This window comes from Miscanthus floridulus, chromosome 5 (assembly GCF_019320115.1).
Source record: "Miscanthus floridulus cultivar M001 chromosome 5, ASM1932011v1, whole genome shotgun sequence".
Classification (NCBI taxonomy): Eukaryota; Viridiplantae; Streptophyta; class Magnoliopsida; order Poales; family Poaceae; genus Miscanthus; species Miscanthus floridulus.
This window is the reverse complement of record NC_089584.1, coordinates 141819896-141847646: the sequence shown is the minus strand read 5'-3', so window position 1 is coordinate 141847646 and position 27751 is coordinate 141819896. Positions and strand designations below refer to the sequence as shown.

Here is a 27751-nt window from a genome sequence, read left to right as displayed (position 1 = left end):
CGTTCTCGCACACACCGCGCTTCTGCCGTCCCCGTCTTCCTCCTTCCCCTTCCCCTTCCCAATCTCTCATCGCCACCGTCCTGCTCCTCTTTCTGACCTCGGCAGCTCCCATGAAACCCTAATCCTCCAAAACCCTCACTCAAACCAACACTGCCGCCGCCGCCATGTCGCCCCCTCTGCAGGCGCCCAACTACAAGCACATCACGGAGGAGTGCCTTCTCGAATGGAAGGGCCAGTCCGCCGGCGCCTTCCGCATCCCTGATCCGGTGCCCATGGCGCGCTTCCTCTACGAGCTCTGCTGGGCGATCGTAAGCTTCCGACAGTTCGGGCTGCTCCGTGATTAGGTTTTCCTCCACCGGCTGGTACTTCTGTGTTGACTGGGTGGGCTGGGCCGAGCAGGTGCTGGGGGACTTGCCGCCGCAGAAGAGCCGGGTGGCGCTGGAGTCGGTGGTGTTCGTGGAGGAGGCACGGCGGGAGGAGGAGCTCGGCTCCGTGCTCGCTGATATCATTGCTCACCTAGGACAGGATGTGAGTATATGCCACTAGTTCTGATGCCAGTGATGTGGCTAGCGATATGATTGTATCTTTTTGTGGCACTAGCTATGTGTGTATGACTGAATTGGCCACTTTGTAGCGTGTATTGCTTGTTGTAGTAGCTGGATCGACAATATAGCTGAATTATTTGGTGCTTTGAATAGCTTTGCAGTGGAATTGGACAGGATGTGTTAGCTCTAGGCAGATGTTAGGCTACCACTTTTACTATTGTTTCATGTACTATGAGTGCTGTTGTAATAAAAAATTTCAGCTGAAGTTGTAACATAAACAAATCCAATCAATGCTGTTCTAGGTTAGTACTTAGGTACCATTTTTTGGTTGACCAGAGATGAACCAGATAGTTTTCAGGCAAATCTATTATGACATGACCTAGTCAGCAGCCTTGTACACATGGATGATGGATGTTCTTTTTACTAGCAGTAGATAACTTTTTTGCCAACCGATCATGTGCAGACCTTTGATGAGCTTCTATGGTAACTGGAGAAAGCTTGTTCACATAAGGAAGCTTATTAAGGGTCAAAAGTTCATGCATATCTTTTAGTTTCTGTTTACGTGATTAAAAACTGAACACACGTGGCGCTAGATGTCCTTTAAGGCATGATTTATCCAAAATTGAACTGTTCTGGGTGCATACCGATTACCAAAAAAAATAGATTAGCCTCGAGGTGTCTCTAAGAAGTTCTGTTTCGATGCATTTCTTTCAACTAAATGGTGGACAGTAGAGATGGCGATGTATAAATGCAAATGATATTATTCACTGTGTCACTTACCATTTCCTGTCATATAATTTAAATGTCTTCTTGCCTCTGTTGCTTTGTTATTTATCTGCTGCAATTGGGTTATTAGACTTTGACCCATGATTCACTGCTTTTACCTGATATGAGCTTTGGCACCTGTGCTTTTTTTTGGATAAGTTTTTTCTCCTTGTGTTTCGGTTTAGTGGCACTCCTCTAACAGTGTTTAGCCAGGCTAACTTACTTCAACATGCAGATTACAATCTCTGGTGAATATCGCAGCCGTCTTGTTAAAATGGTAATAAGCTAGGCATGACTTTTAAAGCAAATGAAACAGTTCATACTCCTCGCTGTCTACTTTCCTTTTGATTTAAAAATGGGACTGCTCATTGATTTCTATTTGAATACTCATCTTGCAGACTAAGTCATTTCTGGAGTCCTCGATTACTGCGCCTAGGCTTCTGCAAGAGCGATGTGAAGTGAGTTTTTTTTTTATTCCTTGTGCTAGCGACCATATCTCTGTTGGCATCAATTTAAGATAAAGCTGATACATGCTTTCTATTTCCTCCACCCATGGTCTTGAAGGAAGATTTCCTTTGGGAGGTTGAACAGAGTAAGCTGAAAGGCCAGGATTTAAAATCCAAGGAGGTATGCATAATGTGATGATTTGTCAATCTGTCATACGCGTTGAGTCATGGCGTTTTATGCGGGCATCTTATCGTGGGCACACATTGATAAACTTTGTTATGAAAACTCATATTTACCATGATAAATTCATAATATCCTTATTTTTTCTCAAACACTTTCACCTCCTGACCTTTCCCCCATTATCATGGTTCTTGAGTGATTTACTTTTGCCTCATGTTATTTGCTGATTTGTTTTTTTTCTTTTAACATTAACTATGTATGGTCGATTGATATTTGATTTAAATAATCGGTAACAGGTTAGGGTCAACACACGGCTCCTTTACCAGCAAACTAAATTCAACCTCTTAAGGGAGGAAAGTGAGGGCTATGCCAAGTTGGTATGTATATCTACTTGTCCTGATTTTGTGTTCCTTTTTTTGTTCTTGTAGTAATTTTAGAGCAGTAGCATATATTCTGCTTGATTGGGCCATCCCTGTAAAACATTGAATGATGCCCTTCTTAACCACCATGTTAACTAATCGATTATGAAAAAATTGGATTGGGTTTTTGCGGTTCTTTTTTCTGCGGTACCTTGACGTGACATGAGCGTGAAAGCAATGTTACCGCGTGAAAGAGGTCCAAGAATCCGTTTTCTTTCTATAAGGGCTAAAATATACACTGGGATGCTTAATTGACTAGTTTAATAATGCCCATGCTTTGCTATGAATAAAGATAACCATAATCCTGTTCCTTGAATCGTTGTTGATGGTTTGTCTGCCATACTGCCTTGTCCATCTGGCTGGCTTTTGTCCTTGTCTGAAAGTGCATGCTTGGCTCTTGTACTAGCCTGATCAAACTTTGCCACAGCACATGTTGCACCTCGAATGTCGTGACTGGTCTGATCACTCTTGTAGCCTCTGCTGTTGCACCTTGTCACAACCATAGGGTGAGGAGTGGACATTGAGAAGCTGCGACAATCCATATACTGGAGTAAGAAGTAGTTTCTTAGGATGGGGTCAAAATTTGGTAAAGTATCCTGCTATTACATTTCCCCCCTAGAATTTCTTAGAGATGCCCGAGGGTTGTCAACCTACCAACGACCTGAACATTTAGATTATTAGTACTCCCTCCGTTCCAAATTATAAGATGGTTTGGCTTTTTATATGCATTGCTTTTCCTATGTATCTATACATAGTGTATATCTTCCTCGCAAAAAAAGGCAGTGTATATCTAAGTGCATAACAAAAGCTATGTACATAGAAAAGCTAAAATGTCTTATAATTTGGAATAGAGGGAGTAGCAAACAAGTGCACTGTTCAATGTGTGTCCATTAAAGTCATAAGCTAATATTGATGCTAAGGATTGTAAGTTAATATCAATATAGCAGGAAGTTATGAGTTTATAATTGCCAAAACAACTGTTAGAAACGTGTTAGCTTTATTCTAGATGGCATATTCTCCAATTTAGTCACTTTGGAAAGAAATGCTAAGCGTGCTATGCTTAGGAATACCACGTCCTCTATCTGTATATAGATTTGTACTTTGAAAATTACCTGAATGATTGTACCTTGCTACTGTCTGCGATTTCTGCCAATCATGTTCTCGTATAGTTTCGTAAGGTTCTTTTGTGATGCTTATTGAAGTTTATCGGTTTCTTACTGTACCCATCTATGTGTGTGGATCATTCAGGTGACACTCCTTTGTCAAGTTGGTTCAGATCTGGCTTGCCAGAATTCTTCTTCGGTTACGATCAGCATTATAAAGGTTGTCTGTAGGCCTTAATTCCCACTGTGCTATATTTTTAGCCTTTTTACCAGTACTGTGTAATAACAAATTGTTTATTTTGTGACAGTCATTGATTGGCCATTTTGATCTGGACCCAAATCGTGTATTTGATATTGTGAGTCTTCGTTTGCTATGCCACTGTTATTAAATGTCGGAGAGTGTGTTGTTGAAGTTGTGTAATTCTGTTATTCTTGTCTGCCAGGTGTTGGAATGCTTTGAACTTTATCAAGATAGTAACATCTTTCATCAGCTCATACCTCTTTTTCCAAAGGTATTTGTTCTATTAGAACCAGTATCCAATAATAGTAGTCTCATAATTTATGCATGCTTTCAGTTTTTTTACCACATTTTACATGATTTTTGTCATAATTAATGCAGTGTTTTCTCAATGTCTTATGATTTCCTCTATTACAGTCCCATGCTGCTCAAACTTTGGGGTTCAAATTCCAGTACTATCAACGATTGGATGTCAACAGCACTGTTCCATCTGGCCTTTTAAGAACAGCAGCTTTATTGATCAAATCTGGATTCATTGACCTTGATAATGTGTATGTTTCCTAATAGTCCTCTCATCCATGGAGAATTCATGATGGCTATAGTCATCGTATAGATCATTATAAATCTGTAATTTAAACGATTGTCAGTTTTTTTTATTTTTATATAATGCTGTGAGGTTTTCTAGCTCTGGTTTTCTCAAGGTGTAACCAACAAAAAAACTTTGTTCTTTCTTCAATCTTTTATCTGTACCGTGGTGGGCACTTCCTAGTTTCACAATTTTATCACTGTTTTCAGTATTATTAGGGTTCTATCAGTTATTCAGTTCATTTTCCTCAAGTTTGTGCAAATATAGGTGCTACTGAACCAAAGGGAACTCATATGAATATGCGATTTCACTGACTGCAGTCTCTCTGTGTTCTTTTTTTATGTTCTATATATAGTTTGATTGGTGCTGAATCTATTTGTTTCTCAAATGGGATGTGTCATGACCAATTTTTTCTCTCGCCAGCTATTCTCACTTGCTTCCAAATGACGACGAGGCGTTTGAGCATTTTGATTCTTTCATTTCAAGAAGAATTGATGAGGTTGGTATTCCTTATAAGTTTGTAACTGGCCAAGGAGAGTAGCATGAAAGGGAGTGGCAAAAAGGAAAGAAGGTTGAGGGAGGGAAAAGTTTAGAAGTTTCTTGAACTAAAAGTCTTATGTACAGCCATCCCATCATGTGACATATACTACATGATTATGTTACATGTTACACTATTTCCCCCTTTTGTCATAACTAGCAAATATGCCCGTGCGTTGCAACGGGAAATAAAATGAAAGAGTCCCATGGAACAATAAAAAAAATTGGTTTGGATAATAAAAAATCAATCATGTTTTATTAATTGTTGCCCACGTCACTACACTTAGCCAGTTAGCCACATGTATATGGCCTTTTTTTATCTGGCTTGTATATACAGTAGCACGTAATAAATCGATCATGTTTTATGGTTGCCCACATCACCACACCTAACCACAGGTATATGGCCTTCTCTTTTTTTTATCTGGCTTGTATATATAGCAACACGAAAGTTACAGAATCAAATTGTGCATAGAACCTGGGCTACTGGCTACCGCTGCTACCGTGCTAATGTGGACGGAGAGTTCGAACTGAAAAATTAGAAGGGTTCTCACCAGGACGTTCAATGGAAAAATAATAAATAAAAGAAAGAAACAAAAAGGATTTGAATTAGAATTCCTTTTCAGGTTACTCAGATTGGGGAGATCTATTTGGATTAGGATTCCTATCTATCTAGGTTATCTTAAGAAGCCCCACATACACGACCCAATACGTTTTGGAATCGGACTCTGTATCGCGCTATACAAGAGCTATTCTATCTTGACATGAGAGCATGGGTTTATATATATAAGTCCGGACGGAAGAAACTCTCCATTGTTCAGTAGTTAGAGGGGGACAGATCAAAAAAATGGACGGACCAAAAAAAGAGCTGAAATTCTGCCTCTTTATTATTAGGTATAGATGGAAAACAGAAAGAGCTTTAGTCTTTTGTTTCTTGACTGTAACAATTTCTACCTCCACATGTGAATTTGATCTTACATTAAAGATATGTCCGTATTGATTTCTTTTTAAGTAGTATAGGACATTGAAGCTATGACTAACGAGCTTACTCTTTCTCTTGACTTCAGGCTAATAAAATTGGCAAAATCAACCTTGCTGCTACTGGAAAGGACCTTATGGATGACGAGAAACAAGAAATCACTATCAATATGTATACAGCATTGGAGATTGAAAATGATATAGTTGGGGAGCGAGCCCCTGAGATGGAGAAGAACCAGAAACTTGGGCTTCTTCTTGGTTTTCTCTCTGTCAATGACTGGTAATATACATATGTTCCATTGTTTTTTTACTTGATCTATGATTAAACTAAATAAAGTTAGATGTATTTTTATTGTTTTATTCGGCAATCACATTTCTGTAGTAGATGCACCAGTATTTTTGCGCATTTTGTAAGCATAATTGTTGTATAATCATACTGTGAAGATAATAAGATATTTAAAAGCACTTTTTAGTCTAGACTGACTTTGATTGGAATAAAAATGCTTTATTATTGCTGTAAATATTACTGTGACTTGATTGGAAGAAAAATGCTTTATTATTGTTGTAAAGATTACTGATTGATTCCCTTTGTTCTTTCCTAGGTATCATGCACAACTACTCTTTGAGCGTCTTGCACACCTAAATCCTGTTGAGCACATTGAAATCTGTGATGGATTATTTAGGTTTGTTGTATTCTTTTGTTCCAATGATTATATTTCTTGGGTTTATGCAGTTTAACATATATTTGCCTTTATTTTTCCTTTGTGCAGAATGATTGAAAAGACAATGTCTTCAGCCTATTATATAGTTTGTCACCTGTATTATTACTTGCCTCCTAGAAATGATGCTGACCAGACAGGCACATCTGCTCTGTTTTTAAGTTCATTTGATCTGCCAAAGGAGTTTTTCCAAATGCTCACCGCTTGTGGACCATATCTTCATCGTGATACTCAATTACTTCAAAAGGTGACTTAAATCTTTTACCACTGCTCACTATCATGCATACTTGCTGCTGCCAAACTGATGGCTTAGTTCAGTGTACAGATGCCACATTATTGATTGCGGCGTTGGAATTCTTACAGAAGCACCACACTAGCCTTTGCATTGCATCTATTGTCATAAGTCATGACTAGAATTTCCTCCATTTGTTGCGATAAACCAAAATGTCACTGTTGTTGCCTAGTTATAACAAATCAACAACCAAGTTTTGCAGCCTTGCAGTGCAAAATGTTATAATTTTGTCATTCTTTGCTTGGAATTTCCAAGTATCCAGTTTCACATGAATACTCTACTAGTGAAAATATTGAACATCATGTACTTAGTGATCCATCGTCCATGTTTACTTTTTAGGTTTGCAGAGTATTAAAAGCGTACTACCACTCATCAAAAGAGTCTACCCGTGCGGCAAATGTAGTTTCACCAGAATCTCGAATTGAGGAAGCACTTGGCTCGTGCTTGTTTCCTTCGTTGCAGCTTATCCCTGCTAATCCTGCTGTTGATATGGAGATATGGGGGGTTCTTTCCCTTCTTCCATATGAGGTTTGTTATATTATATAATTTTGTAGTGCTCTATTCATGCTCTTAGCAATTTATTTAGTACCTTGACTATCCTTAGTTTCCAGGCCCGCTATCGTCTGTATGGTGAATGGGAGAAGGAGACCGAACAAAACCCAATTGTCCTTGCTGCAAGGCAAACTGCAAAGGTTACCTTTCTATTCTGTTTAACGTTTTTTTTCTAATCTATCACTCCATGTCAAGTTTTAAATTCATGCACATCTTTTTTTTAATCAGCTGGACACCAGAAGGCTCCTAAAACGGTTGGCTAAGGAAAACCTGAAGCCACTTGGCCGCATGGTGGCTAAACTTGCCCATGCGAATCCCATGACTGTGCTTAGGACAATTGTCCAACAGGTACGTGGAACAGAAGTTGTGTGATGTATTCACTGTTTTTAGGGTTGGTAGTTATTCGATTTCAGTTAGAAAATATCATGTGCTGCATAGCCAAAGTTCCAAACAGTGTGTTTCCTTGGGAAACCTGAACCACCATGCCTATTTCCCAGCAACTGTTGATGTTTTTTTGAATGACTTCTGTTTAGCCTTTTCAAATCAATCATGTAACTCCATAGTTCAATATCTTGTTGCCATGCATGGCATCCGCCAATGGCCATGATCTTTCCTGTTGCAATGCTATTTGATATGCCACAGTGGCATAGCTGGCTATTGGTACCATGCCACTGGTGCCCTGCATAACTAGACCCCCCCCCCCCCCCCCCCCCCCCCTCTCCCCCGACACACGCACACACACACACACACAAAAGGTTAGTTACGTTAAGCTGCTTGTACATCTGCCTAATAAACGTCATCGGAGTATGTTTATATATTTAATGCGAAGTCACCCCCAGGTAATTGTCCCTTGTTGAGAATTGGTCCAACTGACAATGGGATGATTATTGTCCTGAGGAAAACAAGATATGACGAGAAAGGTATGTATTGGAATCGGCGTGAATGGAGTGAGAAGTTTAGAAGAGATTTTAAGACATTCACTATTTGTAATTCGTTATGGACTGCATTTGGGAGCGTGGTTATTCCTTTTGTAGGGATGACTGAACATGATCCCAAAGAGATAATATCTGACTTTTGGAAACTTATCTCTAATACGTGGAATTTAGACAATATCCCTAATTTTCAACTAACCTTGCACTTGTGGGCACTGCAAATTAATCATTTTTTGGTCATGTTAGGGTAATTGCGGTGCAGGGACACAGTTCATCAGTGGGTCTCTAGATTCACCTCCCTCTAAACCAGTTTCTTAGGCATTAGTGATTTTGGAAAAAGTCCTGTTTATACGGTATACATAGGTACCGAAGAGTCCAAAGGGCGCAGTATTAATCAGTCTCACAGAAGCCTAAGTGGTTGTTTGCATGCTGTAGTTAGGGCATTGTTCATATTCCTTTGTTCGTTGTATGCGGTCCTTCCTGTGCTAGTTGGGGGGGGGGGGACTAGCACAACGATTGACACTCTGCTTTGGTATACGTTTTTGTACTTCTTGTACCTAGAAGACTGGTCTGGAGGGAGCAATATTTATTATCACACTTTCTTTAGTGTTGAAATTTATACTTACTCCCTCAATTATAAGGCGTTTTGACTTTTGTAGATACATTGCTTTTGCTATGTATCTAGACATAATGTATATCAAAGTGCATAGCAAAAGCTATGTATCTAGGAAAGCCAAAACATCTTATAATTTGGAATGGATGGAGTACAATTCAGTGATCCTGGAACAAAATTTTTAGTCATATCTTGGGTTGTTTGCACTATGCTATGCCTTATATTATTGTGTATTTTTCCGATTTGTTTACAGTTACATGCCAAAATTTGCAGGTTGAAGCATACAGGGATATGATTACACCAGTTGTGGATGCATTCAAGTACTTGACTCAGGTAGTTGCTATTATTTTATCTATGTATACTGTATAGTGCATTTTTTTATGTTTAATTGTAATTATTGTATGATTTATGAATGTAGCACTACACTTTTACTGTATCAGCTACAATTATTTTAAGGAAAAAGTCCATTTTTGGCCCTCCAACTATGGCAGCAGTTTGGTTTTAGCCCTCCAACTCGAAAACCAGACACCCGCAGTCCCCCAACTCTCAAAACCATTTAAAATTGGCCCTCGCGCCCATTCGACCGCGGTTTCCGCACAGTAAACCCGCCACGACCCCGTTTCCCTCTCACCGCCAGGTTGGGCCCACCTGTCATCCCCTCCCTCTCTTCGCGGGCCCTGCCTGTCAGGCCTCTGACCGAATTCACGCGGGCGCTGGTGCGAGCGGCGCACGGTGCACCGAGTGCACACGAGCGCGGCAAGGGGCACGACTGCCTCTCTTCCTCCTCAGCCGCGCTCTCGTCGGCGGCGAACTTGCTCGGCCGCGCTCTACGGCGGCTCAGGGAGGCAAAGAAGGGGGTCTATGGTTCCGCGAGGTCACGGTGAATACTCCGAGGGGCTAAAGGTGGCGGATTGAAGCTCAGGGCGGGCGGCAATGGCACTGCGGCGGCACGGGGATGACGGCGGGGCTCCCTGTGTGTCGGTGAAGCTCCAGCGGGGTCCTTCTAGCCTTCTAGGGCTTCGACGAGGCCTGCTAGGGCTCTAGATGTGGCTCTAGAGGCTCGGGCGAGGCTAGCCACGTTGACAGCGGCACGGCGGCGACGACGAGGCTCACCGTGTGATCTGTTTGGTCGGAGAGCTGGGGGAGAAAGGGAGAGTAGAGCGGAGATGCAGAGAAGGGAGAAGGGGGAAGCAGGGGAGCAGCGCGGTTTGGCTCGTCGGCGCAGGGCGGTGGCGGCGCTTGGTGGCTGAGCGGCGGGGGAGCAGAGGGAGAAGAGGAGAGCTGGGGGCGCGGTGGAGCAGGGCACGGCGACGGCGGTAGCAGCTTCGGCTCCGGTGTAGGTCGGTGCTGGGGAAGAAAGGGAGAGCAGAGGCGCGGTGGAGCAGGGCGCGGCGACGGCGGCAGAGCAGAGAGCAGAGGAGAGGAGGAGGAAGAAGGGGGAGCAGAGGAGGCGGCGGAGGTGCGGGACTCCGGCGAGCGGACGGACAACGGCGGCCTCGGCGTAGAAGAGCTCGGTAGCGACTGCGACTCCGTCGGCATCTCCATCGCATGCTCGCCGCGGAGAAATCGAGCTGCAGCGACGCCGAGGAGCTCCGCCGAGCTCGTGCGCCACCGCAGCTGCGCCATTGCCTGAGCCAGCACGCCAGTAGCTCCGCCTTGCTTCACGCCACCATCTCCACCCACTCGCAGCGTCGATCGAGCCTAGGTGAGGGCCTATTGGCCACTTCCGCCGCCGCCCGCCATGACCGGGGCTCGCCGGACTTCGAGCTTTCCGTGGCCGGCTATCACCGGAGCTCTCTCACTCCCTTCTCTTCCTTCCCTCGTCTTCCCCGCGAACCCTAGAAGCTTGTACCGAGCTTAGCCGCGCCCGCCATGGTCGGATTTCGCTGGAGCGCCGTCGGGCCCTCGTCGCTGTCCGCCATGCACGCCGCCGCCCTAGTTAGAGCTCGGTAGGGGTTAAACCCTAGGCACCTTTAGGTGTGGCTCGTCGCGAGGAGCACGCCGGTGCCCTCGGTTTCGCTGGATTCCTCGCCGACGGCGAGAAATCACCGGCCATCTCCCTCCCCTGCCTCTGTTTCGCTGCCGGTTGGGGAAAGGCCTGACAGGCGGGGCCTGTGAAGAGAGGGAGGGGATGACAGGTGGGCCCAACCTGGCGGTGAGAGGGAAAGGCCTGACAGGCGGGGTCGTGGCGGGTTTACTGTGCGGAAACCACGGTCAAATCGGCGTGAGGGCCAATTTTAAACGGTTTTGAGAGTTGAGGGACTGCGGGTGTCTGGTTTTCGAGTTGGAGGGCTAAAACCAAACTGCTGCCATAGTTGGAGGGCCAAAAACAGACTTTTTCCTTATTTTAACGTGCCTTTGGATTATCATCTGTTTTGTTTACAGCATTGTTTAATTGTATACTTCATTTACAGCTGGAGTACGACATCTTGCAATATATTGTCATTGAACGCTTGGCACAAGGTGGTCGTGCGAAACTTAAAGATGATGGACTTAATCTCTCAGATTGGCTTCAATGTCTTGCATCCTTTTGGGGGCACCTGTATGTACCTTTTGACTCCGAAACTGTTATTACATTCTGGTATCCTACATTTATATTACTTTATTGCACTTGATTACTCTTTCCAAATTCATTACATTTATTAAGAGTTCTCGTATTCAGTTTTCAGATTTTTATTTGTGCTCCCAATTATTAAAGATAAAGTATATTCTGCCGCTGACTCTGTTTTGATCCAATTCAATTTTTACAGGTGCAAGAAGCATAATGCTGTGGAACTGAAAAGCCTTTTGCAGTATCTTGTTAATCAACTGAAGAAGGGTGTGGGCATTGAACTTGTTGTCCTGGAGGTCTCTTGGCTGCTCTTTTTAAGCTTTCTTTCTGCCTTTGAATCGTATGAGGCTGAAGCCTAACATAATTAGCCATGCAGGAGCTCATTCAGCAAATGGCGAATGTGCAGTACACCGAGAACATGACAGAGGAACAGGTCGATGCTATGGCAGGAAGTGAGACTTTGCGGCAGCAAGCTTCACTGTTCGGAGCAACAAGAAACTATAAGGTTGGAAAAATCATCTATCTCAGCAGCATATTAAGATAAAACTATTTCCTTACCGAAAAATGTAATTCTTTGGCAGGTGTTGAGTAAGTCCACAAATAGGCTAAGGGATTCGTTGCTTCCAAAAGAAGAGCCCAAACTTGCAGTTCCTATGTTACTGCTTATTGCTCAGCATCGGTCCAAGTAAGATTTTGATTAATTTGGTGGAGCCACTATCAGGCATCTTGTTTTTGTTTCATGTGTTTGTTCCAAAGCATTCAAATGGCGATGCAGAAATATGAAATGGCGTGATTACTAATGATTTACACACCAAAGGAAATAAGGACTGGAGTAGGGTAGGGGGTCAAGCATTGGCTGACATAATTTGTAAAATTATATTTTTATATGGCAAATTGGCCCTTAGTGTGGCCTATGCCCCTCCCCCCCTCCATAAATTTCATGTGTTGGCAATAGATCCTGTCATATTTAATTTTAGCTTTATGCACCTATTTTAAATCTTGATAAATCCATTTCTATTCCCAGGATCATAATAAACGCAGATGCCACATATATCAAAATGGTCAGTGAGCAGTTTGATAGATGCCATGGAATACTTCTTCAGTATGTTGAGTTTCTTTCAAGCGCCGTAACTCCAACCGCCTATGCTCAACTAATACCTCCTTTGCAAGATCTGGTCCATAAATACCACATTGAGCCAGAGGTAGTAAATTTTGGTTTCTACCACCTCTGCTCTTTTGCTGACCTTTGTTGTTGCCTTGTGTCTGGGTGTGGGTGGTGCTACTTGTTTCAGTACTGTTCTTCATTATGGTAACATAGTGGTCTTTATTTTTATATCCAGGTTGCTTTCCTTATATACCGCCCAGTGATGCGGCTTTTTAAGAGCAGTAATGGAGGTGACACTTGTTGGCCTCTTGATGACAACGAGGAAGGAGAATCTGTATCATCTGATGATCTTATCTTACATCTTGACTCGTCTCAGGAACCAATCATGTAAGTCTTCCATGATTAATTAGATTGCCTTTGACGAGTATGCATGTTTCTCATTACATTTGTTTTGGTTTGATGGAGACGATTTGGTTCCAATATAGTATAATCCCTGAACACCCTGTAACTTGTATATTAATTTGTACATGTAACTTGTATTGACTTGCCATTGGAATCCGTACGATTCAAGCTTCAGATTCTACTTCTTCACTTCGATTATCTATTCCGTAGCATGGATTATGAATGTTATATCGTCATTTTCCATTTTTACCCCCAAAATTGTAGGTGAATCGCCATTCTATGTTTATTAATACTGAGGCACAAAGATGGCTAATAGTTCCTGTGTCCCTCCGCCATTATCTAATATTCACAACTGTTGGACTTCTCAATTGATGTCTTACATGTTCTGTCATGATATTGGTGAAGTACAAATATAGTACTCCCTACATTCCAAATTATAAGTTCTAGCTTTTTCTAGATAGATAGTATGTCTAGAGACATAATAAAGACAATGTATCTAGAAAAGCCAGAACGACTTATAATTTGGAATAGAGGGAGTAGCAAATAAAGGAATGTTTTGAAAGAAATATATACTTCTTCCAAAATGCCAATCAAAGCACAAATACAGATTTTTTTTTCCCATTCAAAATATATTTTCATTTTGTCCAAGGTGAGAGGTCTCTTTCTCTTTATCATCCCTGATGTCTTGTGGAAACTAGCAATTTCTTGAAGGCTTGAATGTTGAATTACTATACGCTGAAACTATGAATTTATTTTTCAATCATTGTTGAGGTTAACACTGGTAACATGTTTTTAATATTAGTGGCATTTCTTTGACATTCTTCTATTCATAAAAATATTTGAGCTGCTGGTGGTGGTGGTTGGTTCTTCACCTTAACCTGAAGGCTCTTTCTGTGCATGTGTGCATGGATGATCTTTATGCACAGTTGTACTCATGCCTTTCTTTTTGGCTTAATAATCGGCTGGGATTTTTTACCTCTCAGATTTAATGATAATTAACTTTGGTACATGTTTATTGAAGATCTGCAATGCATGGTTACCGGACTATTAGTCCATGGTAATTTGAGTTATCAACTCACATGAATATTCTGTTTTGCTACAGGTGGTCAGATCTTCTTAACACAGTCCAGTCAATTTTGCCAGCAAAAGCTTGGAACAGTCTTTCACCAGATTTATATGCTACTTTCTGGGGCTTAACACTCTATGATCTTCACTTCCCAAAAGACCGTTATGATACAGAAATCAATAAGCTGCATGATAATCTCAAACAATTGGAGGACAACTCAGATAACTCTAGCATTGCAATTTCAAGACGTAAGAAGGACAAGGAGAGAATCCAAGATTTACTCGACAAACTGAACAGTGAATCTCAGAAGCACCAGCAGCACATTGCATCTGTGGTCCAAAGGTTAGCCCGTGAAAAGGATAAGTGGTTGAGCTCCAGTCCGGATGCAATGAAAATCAACATGGAGTTCCTACAGCGCTGCATATTCCCACGATGTGTTTTTAGTATGCAAGATGCAGTATATTGTGCTACATTTGTCCAAACACTACACTCCCTTGGGACTCCTTTCTTTAACACAGTCAATCATATCGATGTTCTCGTCTGTAAAACCCTACAGCCAATGATATGCTGTTGCACGGAATTTGAAGCTGGCAGGCTTGGAAGGTTTTTTCATGATACATTGAAGATGGCCTACTATTGGAAGGTATTTCCCCCCTCAACGGTTACCACATTTATCATTGCTGTATTCATGGTAAAGATTGGGAGTCTCAGTTATTGTTTTAGTGCTTCTTAACTGTTTACCTCCAACACGCTGCAGAGTGATGAATCTGTTTATGAGCGTGAATGTGCAAACAAACCAGGTTTTGCAGTGTACTTCAGATACCCAAACAGCAAGCGTGTATCCTATAGTCAGTTTGTTCGGGTAGGTTTTATGCGTTCTTAAAGTTATATTTACTGTTGCTTGAAATTCTTTCCCTGTGCATTCTATCATTTCTCATGTAATAAATGAAGAAAAGGTCATGACAGACCTTTGTTATACGCTTCGAACACAATAGTTTATATGAAGTGGCTTTGGAATCGTGCATACTCAATCCAGTAATAATGATAGTTCCCTGAATTTGAATGTGCGAGGTATGGAGTAGAAGGGAAACTTATACATTGGAATCAGGAAAAAGTCTACATAACTCCCTGAACTATTGCTGTTGGTATAACCAGGCATTCTATCTGCTCACCTATCCAAAACCGTTTAATCTAACCCCTAGGCAGTTTCGATCGGTGGTTTTGCCTTGCTGGCACAACCGAGGCCCACATGTCAGCACCACTATGGCTCAAGCCTGTTTGTTTTACAGATCTAATTCCGTAGTTTCAGCTTTTCATGAGCACTGTTTACCATAAAAGCCAGTGGCAAAACCACCAATTGAAATCACCTAGAGGTTCGATTACATGGTTTTGGATAGGTGAGGGGGTAGAATACCTTGTTTTGTAGGTTAGGGGGCAAAGTAGACCAACAATGATAGTTCAGGGGGGCTATATAGACTTTTTTTGAGGAACTAATGTTTTGGTAGCTGCTATTTCCCTATGTACAATTGGTCATGCTTAACTCCACTTTTTCTTAGTGGAGCTTCTGTTGTACTAATCCATGATATTAGTTCTATGTATTTTGAAATACTCTTTAGTATTAGTATATTAGTATATGTCTTGAAGGGCGGGCCTTGTGCAAGCGGTAGAGGCTTACCGCCTGTGACCGGAAGGTCCTGGGTTCGAGTCGCGGTCTCCTCGCATTGCACAAGCGAGGGTAAGGCTTGCCACTGATACCCTTCCCCAGACCCCGCACAGAGCGGGAGCTCTCTGCCCTGGGTACGCCCCTTATATTAGTATATGTCTTAGTATCTTGCTATTCTCTCTATATCTTTGGCCATGTTGATCTGAAAAATCAGGAAGTATATGATGCTTATGTGATTGTGTTATTCGCTGTTCTCTGTATTGAATGGTTTTCGCCATTTTTAATAATTTGTATTTTTCTATTTTCTAAAGGTTCATTGGAAGTGGAGTTCAAGAATCACCAAAGCGCTTAACCAATGCATGGAATCAAAAGAATACATGGAAATCCGAAATGCCCTTATTGTGCTCACAAAGATTTCTAGTGTCTTTCCGGTGATTCGTAAAAGTGGTGTGAATCTTGAGAAACGGGTGAGTCCATTACCATTTATTCCTTGTGTTATGCTGCTGGTATATTTCTCACCAACCTTTTTGACCAGGTGGCTAAACTAAAAGGGGATGAGAGAGAAGATCTTAAAGTTCTAGCCACTGGTGTAGCTGCTGCTTTAGCTGCTCGCAAGGTTAGTTCTACAATAATTCCAATTATTGTTTTCCCCTCTCCAGTAGGAGACATCTATTTGTGTACAATATGTACAAGTGTAATGCTGTCTATTGTGCAGAGTTCTTGGCTATCTGAAGAAGAGTTCGGCATGGGACACATTGATCTGAAGCCAGCAACAGCAAGATCTGTGCTTGGTAAATGGAATCTTTAGAAGTTTTTTGTGTAAGTTTTGTCATTAGCTTGAGCATCACTAATCTTTGGATCTCCTACAGGAAACCAGTCAGCAGATCCCTCGATGGCAAAAGATCAAAATGCCCGTGCAAAGTCTATAGAGAATAAGCATGAAAGGTCAGAGGGTGCTATGAAGCCTGACGTTCAGCAAAAGAAGAGCTCTGTGCCTGCAAATGGATCTGATATTCAAATACCATCTTCCTCCGTACAAGGGAAATCTTCAGTGGTTGTACGTGCAGTGGATGAACCTCCAAAACCTGTGTCTGATGAGGGGGTTAAAGTTTCTACAAAACCTACTTCGGAATCTGAGGTATCTGTCAATTCTTCATGTCTTTAGTTTATATTTTGCATGGTTATCATACTTTATTATTTGAATTCAAGGGAAAAGAAAACACAAGAATACTTAGCCAACACTCCCATCCCTGAATATAGGCCTGTTTTCACTTGCACTATGCGTCTTTATCATTATTTAGGTCTGCTCATTCTGTGGTTTTTCTGTCAGTAGTACGGAGTTTTAAAAGTCTGCCTGCCTGAATCCATATCAATTTATATTTAGTGAAACTATATTAATTGATTGAATAGTAATTTCTTCTCTCCATATTTTTGTCATGATTTCAATTATTTGTTTGAAAGTCTGGTTATTAGCGCCTACTTTTGCCCTCTATATTTTCATGGACACTGTTTGCTGCTGAAGTCTTGTGCTATTTGGATTTTGTCAGGTTGTAGTCTGATGTTTGATGCCAGTAGTCTGATGTTCTCATAGTTTTAGGCAACACCTGGCTACGGCAAAACAAGAGGGGGTGGGGGGGGGGGGGGGTGTGGGAGCTTCTTGACTCTTTATTTAATTATTGAATTCCTCGTGGACGTACATTGTCCTAAAGGTGCCTTACAATCAATAAACATCATCAATCATTATGCTTGTATGCATATCAGTGAGCAATGTTGTGTTGGACATGAGCTTTTGGAATTTATTTCAATTCTTTTATGCAACAGACAAGAGCAACACAAAAGCGTGCACACAATGCTGGGAAGGTAATGAAGCATGATGTTGCAAAGGAAGATGCAAAAGCTGGGAAATCTACTAGCTGGAATGTAAATCAACAAGTCTCAACTGTTGATAGAGAAGCAATGCCTCATCAAGCTGATGCTGCCCAAGAAACCAATACCACTATTAGCAATGGTAACTTGCATCCAGTGCAGCGGAAGGTTTCGTCATCTTCTCAAAGAAATGCAGTGTTGGTTACACAAAATGGAGCAGCTAATCCCTCTGGTGAGTCTACTGATCTGATTGACTCTACCGTGAGACAGCAAAAAAGACCTGCTCTGATTGAGGAGCAAGATAGATCAGGTAAACGGAGGAAAGGAGAAAATGAAGCCGATTTGAGTGAACACCATGCAGACAAGGAAAAGAGTTTGGACTCACGTGGCGGAGATAAGTTTCGTTCAGTGGATCATGAGAAGAGTGCTAATGAGGAACAAAACTTAAGTAGGGCAGACAGAATGAAAGAGAAATCTGATGATAAATATGACAGAGATCCTAGGGAAAAAATAGATCGAGCTGAAAGGCGTCGTGGGGAAGATGCCATTGAAAGATCAACAGATAGATTATCGGAGAGGAGAGAACGTTCTATTGAAAGGATGCAAGAGAGAGTTACAGATAAAGCCCCTGAAAAAGGTAGAGAGGATAGAAATAAGGATGAGAGGAATAAAGTTAAATATGCTGAACCTTCAGTGGACCGGACACATTCTTCTGATGAACGATTCCGAGGGCAAAGTTTGCCACCACCCCCACCTCTTCCCGCAAGTTTTGTACCCCAATCAGTTGGTGCCAACCGACGTGAAGAAGATGCTGACCGAAGGGGTGGAAGCTCCAGGCATGTTCAAAGGTCATCTCCCAGGCGCGACGAGAAAGAAAGGAAGCAGTCAGAGGAGAATACTTCGTCATTTCAGGATGATGGGAAGCACAGAAGAGAGGAAGATATTCGTGATAGAAAGCGTGAGGATAGGGATATATTATCAAACAAGGTAAAAGATGTCTTTACCAATTTATGTCCTGCATCTGGTGTGTGACCACTGTGTACTATTCTTTTTTGTTGTATCAGTACAATTTTACATTTGTTCTGTATTCAATGATTGTTAACTGCCATTTGACAGCAGAAGAATCCTGTAGCTGTAATTTCACATATGCTGCCTTGTAAGGTTGCTTTAACTTCAAGAACCACATGTTTGACTTACAGATCCTTTGTTGATTGTATAGGTAGATGACAGGGATAGGGAAAAGGGGACTTCTTTGAAAGAAGACAGTGACCCTACTAGTGCTTCTAAACGGAGAAAGATCAAGCGAGACCAGACTTCTTTAGAAGCCGGGGAATATGCACCTTCTGCTCCACAGCCTCCCTCCCATGGATCCGGCAGCTCACAATTGTCTGACGTGCGAGAAAGAGAAAGGAAAGGGTTAATTTCACAACATCGTACCTCGCACGCTGATGACCTTCCTAGGACGCATGGCAAGGACACGGCAAGCAAATCAAGTCGTCGAGAGTCTGATCAGTGAGTTTGATAAAGAATAATTTCTTGTTCAAATATGCATTGCACAGTTTCTAATAAATATCTTTTCCACTTTGTGATTTGCTCTTTGTTTTCTGTTTTCTTGGTTTGTTGGATTCCGTTGACAAAATCAAAGTCATAACATCTTAGCTCTGATTACATTCTCCCAGAAGTTCCAATGTTCTACACAGAAACTGCAACGCAATAGGATGTTATTTTTCCTTCCAAATAAGGCTATGTAAAAATAACTAATAATTTGAACTTCACAGAAATAAAAAACAATTCTCCCCTCAGTCGTGAAAAAGTGGCGCGTGTGTTGTATTTTATGGAATCATACTAATGTTTGGACATCGATATTGTGCATTTGAATTTTATATGAATAGATTCATGTTGCGTGATATTATAATTCAGAGAGTTTGCAAATATAGTACAATAAAAGTCAAGGGTCAAAGTTACATTATGGGACCTCGGACGCACAGCATCATTATGTTACTATGTTAGGGAGAGAAAAGGAGCCAGGGCAGTCCCAACCCATAGTTTCTTTGAGCATTTTCTAGAGGGGGAGAGAGAGAGAGGGTAATAAGGAACTAACCTTCGCATCCCATGGTTACTATAGTAGTTTCTATATGGAAAAGAATTTAATGACCACATGCATCATCACAAAAAGGAGTTGATCAGCTACAACTAGCATCCATGTAGCCATCATACAAATTCGCATGCCTATATGCAGGGGCGGATCCAAAACGGGGCTGCGCCCCGGGCTGAGCTGCTGATTCACGTTCAAAACAGTCTGATCTTGCTTCCTAGGCCTCCTTTTGTCTAATTAAAATCATAGTTTTTTAGGCTAAACACCACATATGTTAAAGGGGCTACATGGACTCACCCCGGGCTGCAGCCCGGGCAGCCCGGGCAGCCCGGGCCCTGGATCCGCCCCTGCCTATATGTACAGTTAGGTGATGCTCAACTATACACGTGAGACAAATATAGCAATCAAGTACCAACTATGCACATGATACTCTGCAGGTACATACAATAATGTACACATCTGCAAATAATCAACTGCAGATAACAATAAGGTGAAAAATTATACCCAGAACCATACCATTCTGAGCTGTTGGGCGGCACATCACCATCATCCATTGGCTGCAGTAGCACTTGATGCTTTGCGACTGAGCCAGAAGAGATATGAGTGTTAGAAGTAGAATGAGGCCAACCAACTGTATTGCAAGGCCCAAGAGGGCTAGTATACACATGTACATATGCAAAGAAGCCCTCCAAGTAGAGGGAAAACACATATACCTCCTATACATCTAACACCCCCCCTCAAACTCATGGTGGATCTACAACACTGAGTTTGGAGAGTAGAAAACTATGATGAGCCCGGGTCTGTGCCTTGGTGAAGAAATCAGCTAATTGAACCTCTGAAGGCACATGGTGGAGCGTCACAACCAGATCATGCACCTGCGATCTCATGTAGGAAGCATCAACGCCAATGTGTTTGGTGAGCTCATGCTTGACTGGGTCTCGAGCAATACTGATCGCACCGGTGCTGTCAGAAGAGAGAGGAGTGGGTGCAGTGGCAGGAACACCAAAATCCTCAAGAAGCCATCGTAGCCATGTCACCTCCGCAGTCACTGTCGCCATAGCACGCAGCTCAGCCTCAGCACTCGAGCGGGAAACTGCAGTCTGCTTCTTGGTTTTCCAGGCAATCAAGGAGGAGCCAAGGAAAACACAATAGGCAGAGAGAGAGTAGCGATCATAATGATCACTCGCCCAGGTCGCATCAGAATACGCCTGAAGCTGAAGAGAACTAGAACGAGAGAAGAAAAGGCGTCGAGAGATAGTTCCACGAAGGTATTGCAGAACACGAAGGAGGTGAGCATAGTGGAGCTGGGTAGGAGCTGAGACAAACTGACTCAAGATATGCACAGAGTGAGAAATGTCAGGACGAGTGATCCCAAGGTAGACAAGACTCCCAACAAGCTGACGATAGCGAGTAGGATCAGCAAGTGGTACACCATCAGTGGGTCGTAGGTGAACACCAAGCTCCATAGGAGTATCAACAGTGCGGTGATCAGTGAGAGCAGCACGGGAAAGAATGTCCTGAGTGTACTTCTCCTGAGAGAGAAAAATACCATCAGATGTGGAGGTGACCTCAAGACCAAGGAAGTAACGAAGGGGACCCAAATCAGACATAAGGAATGTCTCACTGAGACGCTGCTTCACAAAATCAATGTACTGGGAATCATCGCCCGTGATGATCATGTCATCGACATAGAGAAGAAGAAGGGTGCGACCACGAGGGGAAGTGTGAACAAAAAGAGCAGGATCATGATCACTTGGCGTAAAACCAGCATCGATGACAACAGAGGAGAAACGCTCAAACCAGGCCCGAGGAGCTTGCTTGAGGCCGTAGAGAGAACGGCGCAACCGACAAACCAGACCATCAGGAACAGAGTATCCTGGAGGTGGCTGCATATAGACTTCCTCTCGCAGCTTGCCATTGAGGAAGGCATTCTTGACATCCAACTGGGATATCGACCACTGACGAACAGAAGCAACTGCAAGAAGAGTGCGAACAGTAGTCATGTGCGCGACAGGAGCAAAGGTCTCCTCATAGTCACGACCTTGCTCCTGTTGGAAGCCGCGCGCCACAAGACGAGCCTTGTAGCGCTCAAGAGAGCCATCCGAGCGGGTCTTTACCTTGTACACCCACTTGCAAGTGATAGGGGTCACGTGAGGTGGCAAAGGAACAAGATCCCAGGTGCTAGTACGTTCTAGGGCAGCAATCTCCTCAGCCATAGCATGTTGCCACTCCTGGTGAACGGCAGCTTCCCGATAGGTCGTGGGCTCAGCCAAGATGGCAGCAGTGAAGCCAAGGCGATCGGGACGACGAAGGGTGCTGCGATCACGAAGAGAATAACGAGGAGGAAACTCGGGAGGAGGTCCAAGGACGGACGGAGAAGAGTCAAGTGGTGGCGCCGGGCGCGGACGACGAGTGTAGTAGTGAGTGATCTCACGGGAAGGACGCAACGATGATAGTGGAGGAGAGACTGGTGGTGGAGAGGTAGGAGGAGGTGGTGAAGGTGGAGAAGGAGGTGGTGGTGGTGGAGGCGGAGTAAAAGATACCTGAGGGGGCGAAGAGGATGGAGACGACAGCGGAAAATACCACTCAGGTAAAGTGAGGAATGAGAGGGACTCAGTGGTACTAGAAGAACCGGAAGGGGAACGAGGATAGTAAGGCCGGGATTCATCGAAGGTGACATCCCGAGAAATCCTCATCCGACGAGCAACAGGGTCATAGCAGCGATAACCCTTATGTTCCGTACTGTACCCAAGAAAAACACACTCAACAGACTGAGCAGTTAGTTTTGTGCGCTCACGAGGTGAAAGTAGGACGTAACAGCCACATCCAAAACAACGAAGATGGCTATAGGAAGGAGGGGTGCCGAAAATACGCTCATAGGGAGTGCAACCCCGAAGACAAGTAGAGGGTTGGCGATTTATAAGAAAAACAGCTGTAGAAACCGCCTCAGCCCAAAAATGAGGAGCAAGCATAGAAGAGATCAAGAGAGCACGAGCAGTCTCAAGAGTGTGGCGATGCTTGCGCTCAGCAACACCATTTTGAGCATGAGCACCAGGACATGAAAATTGGGCAAGCGTACCCTGCTCAGCAAGGTAGGAACGATGAGCAGTGGAGATGTACTCACCAGCAGAATCCGCACGAAAAACTCGAATGAGAGAGTTGAACTGGGTACGGATCATGGTGGCAAATTGCTGGTAAATAGAAAGAAATTGACCACGAGAAGACATCAAATAAATCCAGGTAAATCTCGAATAGTCATCAATGAAAATAACATAATATGATTGACCCCCTTTTGAAACAAAAGGTGCAGGACCCCATACATCAGAGTGAACAAGATCAAAAGGTTTCTGGGACTTAGACTCACTAGAAGGGTAGGGGAGTTGCAACTGTTTGCCAAGTTTACAACCCGTACAATGAAGAGTAGTGTCACCAGAAACAGGACCTAAAACACCACTACCAACAAGGGTGGACAATCTAGAACCAGAGAGGTGGCCAAGACGACGATGCCACTGCGCAAAAGAAGTGGTAGACGAAGCAGCTGACACGGATGCTGGAGAACTGGGTGATGTGGGAGCCAAAATGGGTGAAGGAAGACGCAACCAATCAAGCTCCCAGAGGCGTTGGGAGTCCCGACACCTAGGCCCAGTTCCCACCAAGAGGCCCGTACGGAGATCCTGAACACAACAAGAATCAGACTCAAGGATTATGCGACAACCATGATCAGTGATTTGACCCGCAGACAAGAGTTGCATAGTGAGTTTGGGAACATGCGAAACAGTAGGAATATTAAACGAAGAGGTCGAAAGAACACCTCTCCCAGCAACAGGAAGAGAAGTGCCATCTGCGGTGCGAACAGAAATAGGTGGATCGGGGGAAGATAGAGAGGATAAGTGTGTTGCATGAGGTGTCATATGAAAAGAGGCACCAGAGTCGAGGAACCATGGGGATGATATACCTGACGGAGGAGGAGCGGAACTAGAAGCCTGAGCTGTAGTCCCGTGACCGGAGGCCTGAGCTGCAGTAGTGAGGCGACGAAACAGGGCAAGAACCTCCTGCTCCGCTGCAGACACGGAACGAGTGCTCTGTGAAGTAGAGGAACCACCAGAGCCCTGAAAAGAGCGTCTGCCACGACGCCCTGATCGGTCGCGCTGCTTCTTGCGACAATCCTTCTCCTCATGACCATAGATCTTGCAGTAGCCACACTGAATACCAGAAGGTGCCCCCGTCACCACAGGAGAGGGCTGAGACGGAGGCGGAGAGACTTGGGGAGGTGTGGCTGCTAGGACGGAGGGCTGCGGCGGAACACGAGTCACACCCCCAGCTCGAAGACGTGTCTCCTCAGCTCGTAACTCAGGCATCGCCTCTGAGAGCGATGGGCGCGGACGACGAGTCAGCAACTGTGCTCGAACAGTCTCGAACTCGGGACGAAGCCGAGAGAGAAACTCGTGAAGGCGAAGAATGTCTCTCTGGTCCCGGTGACGGTCACAGCACCGGCAAGTACCACCACCGCAGAACTCAGCGCCCAAACTGTCCAGGCGATGCCAGACAGCTGTCATCTGACGGTGGAATTCCTCAACTGTGGAGTCAAGCTGACGAAGCGACTGAGCCTCGTCAACAACAGCAAGGTACATCGCTTCGTTACGAATCTCGTAGCTGCGACGGAGGTGAGCCCACATAAGGTGTGAAGTGGCAAGACCTCTAAGGGATAACGAGAGATCGACCTCCATGCTCGCAAGTAAGATAGCCTTAGCAGATTTTTCCTCGCGCAGCCAAGTCTCATAGACACCGAGATCAGACTGGTAGCTCTCCATCTCAGCCTCAAATGCCTCAAGTAAAGTATTCTTGGCATCATCATCAGCATCTGGCGGGTATGTGGGCGGCGTGGGAAGAAGAGGATGGGGAGGACAGATCCGCTCACCCGTGAGGTAGCCCCACAGCAACTGCCCATCCATGTGGACCTCCATATGGAAAACAAAATCGCTCCAATTGGTGCCATTAAAAATGACAGGGCACCGAGGGACCAGAACATGGCCAGGACGTCCGGGAGACGCCATGGAGGAGAGAACGAGCCTCTCTTCTTCTTTTTCTTCTTCTTTTTTTTTGTTTTTTTTTTGTTTTTTTTGTTTTTACAGAGAGGAGAGGAGGACCGGCCGGCTCTCTAGCACAAGACCGACAGCTCGCTATACAGGCGCGGACGAAGAGAGGAGAGGGAGACAGAAAGAGTTGAGATGAGAGTGGCAGCAGAGCAACTGCACGGGAGACGAGCCGCGCACGCAGGTGGAGGCGTCCGGCTCGCAGGGCCGCTCGGGAGGGAGCGGGCGCAGTGCGGTGGCGCGGGAGGGCGGCGCGGTGGCGTGCAGGACCGCGCGAGCGGCGGCGGGCCGGCGCGCGAGCGGGCGGCGCGGTTGCGCGCAGGGCCGCGCGAGCGGGCGGCGGGCCGGCACGCAGGGGCGCGCGAGCGTGCGGCGCGGGTTCGCGACCGCTGCGCGATGCGGTCGGATGGCCGGGGCGGAGCAGCGCGAGGGTGGGATGCGGAGGCCGGCGGGGTTGGGCAGAAATCGCCGGCTGCTGCTCAGCAGTCGAAGGTAAGGATGGAAACCTAGCTTGATACCATGTTAGAAGTAGAATGAGGCCAACCAACTGTATTGCAAGGCCCAAGAGGGCTAGTATACACATGTACATATGCAAAGAAGCCCTCCAAGTAGAGGGAAAACACATATACCTCCTATACATCTAACAATGAGCACCGACGGAGGCAACAGAGGTAGGCGCACCTGCTGCTTGCACTAGTGCGTCGTCTGGAGCTAGAAGACTTCTTCGATCTTCTCTCTTATTGCACACCTCCGTTTCCCTATTGATCCATTCTTGCAGAGATTAATGATGAGAAGCAGATGGAGCAGGATCGATTGGGGATGAATATAGCATATCTAGGTCATGCGGGTAGAGCTGGGCATTGGTTGGGGATCAATTGGGCAGAAGAGGGTCGGATGGAGCCAGCCCTCTCCGCCCAGGATAACGGCACAGAAGAGGATCGATGGGAGGATGATGGTGCATGCTCACGGATGGCTCGGGCGAGGGGGGCAACAGCGGCCACGCCGGCCAGTATAAAAGCGCATGGGATTCTGCTGCGGTGCGAAATGAAGCCGATGGAAATGACATGGGCGCCCCAACGCACCCGCACGATGGGTGTTTTCTTGGTCCTTCGGAGCCCGAGCCGAAACGTTTTCTCAGGGGAGAAACAATTACTACCTCTCTTTAATTGTTCTTCCACATCATCAAAACGCCTACGTGGCAAGACAATCAATGCTATAGAAACTACCATGGACACTGGGTTGGGACTGCCCTAAGAAGACTCAAACAAGGCCAATAGGGCAAGTTCTAGTACAGAAGAATTGCGGAAAGAATAAAAACTACGACCAACGATCCATATCAAACTCCTACGGCCAAATGCTCTCAAGACCTTTGGCCCTTGCCATACACCATAAAAGGGCCTCATTTCTAATGTTCTGTAAGATCATATTAAGACTAGGTGAGGCCCCCTCAAAAACACAACCATTTCTATGTTTCCAAATCCACCAAACAACTAACTCAACTTTGATGCCTAGCCTGGCGCCACCATTCAGTAAAGATAGTGTCATTTGGCCCCGGTGCTTGCTGCTGCAGACCAACCTAGCAAACCACGCTTGTATCACTTCATCCAAAATCTTGCATACACAGCATGTATGCCCCCATCTTCGTCAATCAAACTTTATCTAATCTGGATCCTCTATAATTACATATACACGATCTAATGCAACCTAGTTGTCTTGACATTGCCCTGCTGAAAAGTTGCTAGTCCTATGGCGGAAGATGGAAATGATTTCTTAGGCTGTGATGAGACCTTGATGAACTTCCGACTAAAATGATGTATCTGTAGCCAAATGTTGGTTGTAGTAGTTTTGGTATATAATAGATCACCAAATGATTAGCGTATAGAAAATTGCCCAATGTTCCATCTACCATGACAATGCCGAGTGGGGCCTTGTCTGGTGGTAACCGTGGTAACCGTATGTCGTGCATGATTGGTGGTGTTTTTGGCAAGCCCTGGCTTTGTCGTTACTAGGTTCGAAAGCAAATCCCCCCTGCAACAGCATGGTTTACTTATTCGTTAAGTTCCCTTAAATTATGGCGATCCTTTGTAACAAAAGGAAAATATTAATCGCATCTTACCTCATATGTTTGAATCGTTTTCAATAAATGCATTACGTTTATGCAAATGAAAGGCAAATATAACAGCAAATTAGTAAGCCAGATTTTTTTTCCCTCCTATACTTTTGTAGTCATAAAAGAATTACTTTTGTAGTAATAAAAGAATTACTTTTGTAGTATTATGGTTTCTGGTGCTATTCACTTGCACGTGTACATTATTTACTATTTAACGACATTTGAATTTTGTTTTAAGAGCAATTCCATTTATTATGCTTGTGGTTCTGTTTCTAACCTAACTTGGTTTAACTGCAGAATGCACGAGAGGGAATGGGAAGAGGAAAAGCGACAAAGAACTGAAACAAAAAGGAAGCATCGGAAATAGCTGATCAATGTTGACATGGATTCAGTTGAGCCTCATAAATTTTCTCCGAGCACAGTAGTGAATGCACTTGAATCTCATGTTTTCCTGTGGTGAGAAAACATGTTTCAGCATAGCTAAGCAGATTGTTTCATAGTGTACTGTGCCAGTTATGGGATGTGGAGCTTAATATGACGGTAAAGCCTTTCCTGTCGAGCTCACCCATGCGGATTTAACATATGGAGATGAGCCATGTTTAGCTTCATACGTTTTGTGCTGTAAACAATGTGGAATGTGGCATAGTGAATTGTACTGTGAACATAGATGAGTGGCTCACCATCCGGGTATTTTGTATTTTAGTACGAACTGCTAACATGTTTGGTGTAGGAAGCATCACCAATTTTTGCTTTGTGTAGGAATAATGTTAGGGATGCAGCATAATTGAAATGTACATATTGCGGCTGTGTGCCTGTGTCTCGAGCGCACGCAGAAACTTCAATGGGATTTTATAAGGAAATTTTTTATTTTAAAAAAAAATTTAAAGAGATTTTATC

The 27751-nt window shown here is 44.1% G+C and overlaps 1 protein-coding gene and 1 pseudogene across 1 annotated transcript; one reads left to right on the top strand and one right to left on the bottom strand.

Moving 5' to 3' along the window:
• Positions 1-27751, top strand: LOC136451004 (THO complex subunit 2-like). Its single transcript, XM_066451724.1, has 33 exons — positions 1-308; positions 400-528; positions 1546-1587; positions 1709-1768; positions 1875-1937; positions 2234-2314; positions 3605-3679; positions 3768-3815; positions 3903-3971; positions 4115-4248; positions 4707-4782; positions 5885-6075; positions 6398-6478; positions 6566-6761; positions 7146-7334; positions 7418-7498; positions 7587-7706; positions 9177-9236; positions 11318-11445; positions 11654-11750; positions 11831-11959; positions 12036-12139; positions 12479-12656; positions 12795-12946; positions 14064-14670; positions 14785-14889; positions 16002-16157; positions 16226-16306; positions 16406-16481; positions 16560-16828; positions 17512-18543; positions 18776-19068; positions 27152-27751. Exons 1-33 carry the CDS (start codon positions 165-167, stop codon positions 27219-27221), a joined length of 5316 nt encoding a protein of 1771 aa, XP_066307821.1. The 5' UTR covers positions 1-164; the 3' UTR covers positions 27222-27751.
• Positions 21940-25386, bottom strand: LOC136451005 (uncharacterized; annotated as a pseudogene).

Coding starts and splice junctions, on each gene's coding strand:
- LOC136451004 (XM_066451724.1), top strand. CDS start 165: ATGTCGCCCCCTCTGCAGGCGCCCAACTACAAGCACATCACGGAGGAG. Junction 6,076..6,397: donor TTTCTCTCTGTCAATGACTG/GTAATATACATA, acceptor GTTCTTTCCTAG/GTATCATGCACAACTACTCT. Junction 9,237..11,317: donor CATTCAAGTACTTGACTCAG/GTAGTTGCTATT, acceptor CTTCATTTACAG/CTGGAGTACGACATCTTGCA.